The sequence below is a fragment of the Nicotiana tomentosiformis genome, chromosome 7 (genome assembly GCF_000390325.3).
Source record: "Nicotiana tomentosiformis chromosome 7, ASM39032v3, whole genome shotgun sequence".
Lineage (NCBI taxonomy): Eukaryota > Viridiplantae > Streptophyta > Magnoliopsida > Solanales > Solanaceae > Nicotiana > Nicotiana tomentosiformis.
The window spans coordinates 88,222,081-88,227,605 of record NC_090818.1 but is presented as its reverse complement, the minus strand read 5'-3'; the positions used below and the strand labels follow the sequence as shown (position 1 = coordinate 88,227,605).

The window sequence follows — 5,525 nt, the reverse complement described above, 5'->3', positions numbered from 1 at the left end:
TTCTCCTTAGATCTTCATATCTTCATCCTCAAATCTTCATACTTTCTCTTTGAATCTTCAACCCAGACCTTCATATCTTCATCCAATCTTCAAATCTTCATATATTTTCTAGAAACCGATGCCAAAAACTTCCAAATCTGTGCCTCAGTAAACCGCCCCGTCATCTTCCAACCCGGCCACAAATGCCGAGGTGGCCATTCTTGAGGTGGCCCAGGAGCCTCCTTTGAAGAGTTTTATCTTCAGGAGCTGCTCTATTGAGAACGACTTCAAGGTCGAGAAGGCCTCCAGTCAACAGGACCTAGGAAAGGAAGCATGGAGGTATATATGCTCCATTAATTATGAGACATTCCCTATAGTTCGGGTAGACAGTAATTCGGAGGTCAAGGCGGTGGTCATCCCCGAGCCCAACGAAGACATCACCACTCACGTAGAGGGGTACCTAAGTTGTTATATTTACCCCTTCACGCTCGCCCCGGTAGACCCCATAATCCTTGACTTCTGCAAAAGGTACAAGGTCTGCCTTGGGCAAATTCACCCGTCCTTTTGGAGGATTGTAACCCTCCTTTATCACATCGTAAACAACACCGAAGCACCTCGGTTCACCTTCATCCATATGCTTCGTCTCTAGAGTCCCTGAATCTTCCGAGGGGGGTTTGATCAAACTCATTTGCCAAGCAAGTAAAGCTCCATTCTCGAGCATCGATGAGGACCGAGATCGAGGTTAGGAGGGGAGGTTCATTCGGGTGAAAACCGAAGACCTCATTCCCTCCGAATTTCTATCGTTTCCCAAAAAGTGGAACGCATCCCGTAAGTCTTCTCCTTCTTAGGTATTTGGCACTCCCCTTTATTCTTTTCCTAATTGGATGTGTATATCGTTGTGCAGTGGTTTCCCAGGTTACTAATGCAGTCTCCTGCTTCATGGAGTGGATCGAGGGAATTTACAAACAGATGTCTTACTTCGAGTATGCATGGCGCAATCTTTAGAAGTGCAAGTGGGAGGCCCGTTCCCATGGTGAGTCTTTCTCCCAAATTATTATACTCACACACTTGACTTGTATTTTGCTAATTCTTCTTCCTTCTCACAGGTTTGCCCAAGACCACCGAGCTCAAGCCGTTGGATGAGGATGAGGACCCATCCTCTCTTGCCAAACCCTCCGCTTCGGGATAGCCCGGGTTTTCCTCAAATGAGGAGAAAAGAAGAAGAATAAGAAGAAGAAGAAGAAGAAGAAGAAGAAGAAAAAGAAGAAGAAGAAGAAGAAGAAGAAGAAGAAGAAGAAGAAGAAGAAGAAGAAGAAGAAGTCTTCGTGCTCCCCGGATGCAGAGGTGATGAAGAAGAGGGTGGTCGTCTAGATCTGGAAAAGCAACAAAAAGAGCACCAAGTCCAGGGTACCGGACTCTGATTCCGTCTACCGGCTCAGGGATTACCCTGAGGATGACGACCTTGATTTCAGAGTTGACCATCAACGAGGGGGAGTAGGCGGCAACCGGAAAAGGTGACCAAGAGGTAGATCCCTCTCTAGCTCGGGAACCAGAGAGAGAGTCGGAGGACATGACCTCCTGAGAAACCACTCTTGCCCCAAATGAGGCAGCTGGTGTCATCGACATCGTGGAGACTTCATCCCACACTAATTCCATATTTAAAGAGGCTCAAGCTAACAAAAAGAAATCAAATGAGACTGCACCGGGCCCAAATGATGCCCTCCGAAACTAGTGAGGCAGTTTCCTGCCCCGAGCATGGATCCCGACTGTAAGAGAACGGTCATTCTTATTATCTCAGCGAACGCCTGGGTGCTGTCCCCTCTGGTGGGCATGGTCAGCTACCTTCATTGCCTGGTGACTGAGGAGGGCCAGGTAAAGATTACAAAGTAGGCACATCGAGCCTCTTCAATGAGGTGCAACAAGCACTAAACCGGGTAAGACGTCTATCCATTGTATCCTTTTCGAATTTTTGCTTAGCATGTTCTAATGACCTTATTGTTCTTCAGGCTTCAGTGCTTCATCATGAAAGCTTCCTTCGGTCTCTCTTGGAAATCAGTCACCTCGAGTTCGAGCTCAAAGAGTAGATCCGGAAGAAGGACATGTATAGGACTCTTAGTGAACAATAAGATGAGGCTATTGAGGATCTCCCAACTCTTTGGGTCGAGTTGGAAAAGGCTCAGAAGGAGGCCTCGTCCATGAAACAGGAGCATGCCGATATAGTCGAGAAGGTAAGGATATTTGAGGCTAAAAACGAGAAGCTACTCGTGATGACTAACAACGCAACTCGGCAAGTCCAAGAGAAGATAGACTTGATTGACCAGCTTCGGGCTGAGATAGATGAGGCCAAGGCTACGGCTGAGGCATTGAGGGTCAGGATGGACCTGCTGGCTTCAAAAAAAGAGGCTGTAAAAGAGGAGCTGGCATCGGTCAAGGACCAGCTCTGGGTGGCAAAGAACAAGGCCGACAAGTGGTCTCGGCAAAATGATGAACTTCGGGCACAGCTGAACTCAGTCATTGTTGCACCCTATTTTGTACTAGTCAAAACAAGATTCAACTTGTGGTTTCTCTTTTGTTGATAAAAGAGAGTCGCCACCTAATATTGAAAGGTATACTAGGGTACCTATTTAATTACTAAGTCACATTCTTTATTAGTCTGCTAACCGGTGAGATTATGGGTAAGGGTTCTTCTTCTTCTAAGGGGAAGGTGTTAGGAACCCCTTAAAATCTACCTGAGATAGCTCCATAGGACATAGACTACGTTGGGATCAATTATTTATACTATGCCTTAATTAATATTAAAGAGTATGGCTTACTGTGTAACTAAGGCATAATATAATAAAACGAGCGCGAGACCTTTAAAGCGATGCGAATTTATAAAGGAGTCTAAAGATATATTGGTGGATAAAATTGAAAGAGTTTTGAAATATGTATGTTAATGGTTTATAGTTATAAAGCATGTGAAAAGAGGTTAAGTTATGAAATACTTGGTTTAGAGAATGGGTGTTCATGTAACTTTAAGAGATGTTTGTAAGAAAGTGAACCTACAATATACCTTGGATTCTGAAATCTTAAATATTTTACTTGAGAAATAGTTTTGAAATTTTTGCTGGCCAGCAGCACTTTGGTTTTTTGAAAGAGTCAATTTTCTAGCCTTGCGATTCGGATCTGATTTCCTTTTGAAAATGGGGCTGATGTTTTTGCTAAGTTATGGGCTTCAAAATCTTGTTAAGAAAAGTAGATGAGCGAAAACATAATATGGTATAAACAAGTGTAATTAGTGAAATGGGGATTAATTACTAACTGATTCTTTTAGTCCTATGTTCTTTAGGGCTTGACTAAGTTTTATATGACATTGAAGTATAAAATAATGTACGTGATCTAATATATGTGTGTTATATACAGGTGAGATAAAACAATGGAAAAGGTATAATGAAATGCAACAAGACAGTAGGCTAAACTAGTGAAGCTGTAAACAATAATAAAGGAGTTGAGAGAAAGAGGACTGGACTCTGGTAATTTGGCCTCAACAAGGCAGGCCCAGCAGTAAAAGGACGGCAAAAGCTGACTTCAGGCTCCCAATAATGCAACAAGACTGGGCTTGGGCCTGAGTTCTGTAGAAACTCAGCAGGACCAAACAAATGTAAATGTCCAAGAGAAAGAGGGAGTCATTAGATACATGTTCTATACACTCAACCATGTATGAAACATATAAACAGATAATTGGAGCAAAATGTAATAAACTATCAATATTCGAATACTTATGAGAAAATTATACAAATTTGGTGGTTATACATGTAAATAATTTACATTGAAAACCTTTCATTGTCATTAAACACTAAAGTGTCAATGAATTAAGATCAAAGGAGGGAGTTCTACTCAAGATCGATGCCCCATTTGAATCCCCTGGCACTTCAAAGTTACCAAGGGAATCAAGGCCCAGGGCAATGCTTGTGCCGGGGAGAGCAGCCCAACCTAGAGTTAAACTCCACTCCCAAATACCCATAACCACTAACAACTTATTTTTTCCTATGGGTTTAAGTGCCAATTAGGCTCTTTCAATGTAAACTAAATGCTATAATATCCCCTACCACAAAAGTATACTTTTATCCTAACAGAATAATATAAGGACACACAAAACAATCCTTATGACTACATTTCTAATACCAAATGAGCAATACACACATCAAGTAAATCTAAAGGTCAGACTTCGAGCACATATAAGAGAAATAGAAACATCATGGTATATTGTTAAATATCTAACACTGGGAAATACATTCAAAGGAAAGGTAAAGAATACATAATTCATGTATGCAGCAACCCAAAAAATGTAGATATTTCTACCCTGGTAGAATAATTATAGATTGATTATCTTAGGTCTTGCCACTAGCACATGCATGGGTTAATAAACACTACTTGGAACATTTTAAAAGGGCATCAGTAAAGGTTCAGACAAACAGTTACAACTAATCACGCTCCGATTGACTGAGCTGACTGATTGTTATATACATGACTTCAAATGGTGAATCCAACGGCTCATTTGTACAGGGCGGTCCGATTAGTTTAGCAGGCAGTTTGCTATATACAGGACTTCAATTGGTGAAGTCGGCGACTTGTTTGTACACGGTGCCTGATTGTTTGAGCAGGCGATTTGCTATGTACAGGTTTTCCATATCAACTGTTTGATTCCGAGGTACATGCAAATGATTCAAAGGTTAGCTCTTAGCCGTACCTGAAAAATTCAAGTAAATAATAAAAATAGATAATCTGAGGCAAGTGGTGGGTCCTTCATTTTCCCCAGTCTAGTCTCAACGCTTCCTTGCTTCCTGTAGACCATGCACTCAAAGAAACATTCTTAGTGGGAGTGGGGAAGTTGGTTTGTGTTGACCACAGTGTTGGTTTGCCCCGACCTCCTCTTGAAATCTTTGTCCTGTTGACGTTGATCTCCCGTGATGCTTCTAATAACGCGGCTGCTTGCTGTCGCGACTGCGTCCAAATTTGAACTAATGCATTACAAGGCTTTCCTAAGGTTATGACTGAACCCTTTCAGGTTGCCTATGTATCCAAAACAAAATAAGGTCTGAACGTAGTTCGATTAAAACAGATGCAAAATGATGAGATCAAGAATGAAAATTGCCTCTAGCACATGCATGGGTTACAACTTTCAAATGAAATGCACGTATACCAATATATTGATTAGCTTAGGACTTGACACTAGTACATGCATGGGTTAATAACACTACTTGGAACCTTTTAAAAGGGCATCATTAAAGGTTCAGACAAACAGTTACAACTAACCACTTTAACAGTGAAGGTTCAGACAAACAACTACAACTAACCACTTTTACAGAAGTTATTAGAGATGCCATAAACATGATCGACACTCTCAATATGACTACAGGTGCACAGATTTGAACATAGAATTCCTAAGGTGCTCAACAGGATTACATTCATAATAGTATTAACCTTAAATAAACTATTGTGTTCAGGTAGTAGCAGTAGAGAACTTCTCATAGGATTAAAAATCAGAATCAGTTTCAGAATAGCAG

The 5,525-nt window shown here is 41.4% G+C and overlaps 1 protein-coding gene across 1 annotated transcript; it reads left to right on the top strand.

Annotated features, from left to right (window-relative positions):
- Positions 1 to 2,174: 2,174 nt before the first annotated feature.
- LOC138895954 (ATP synthase subunit b, chloroplastic-like) lies at positions 2,175 to 2,555 on the top strand. The gene has a single exon (XM_070180721.1). It carries the CDS (start codon positions 2,175 to 2,177, stop codon positions 2,553 to 2,555), a length of 381 nt encoding a protein of 126 aa, XP_070036822.1.
- Positions 2,556 to 5,525: the final 2,970 nt, after the last annotated feature.

Bases quoted from the DNA above. Each gene is read 5' to 3' on its own strand.
- LOC138895954 (XM_070180721.1), top strand. From the start codon at position 2,175: ATGAAACAGGAGCATGCCGATATAGTCGAGAAGGTAAGGATATTTGAG.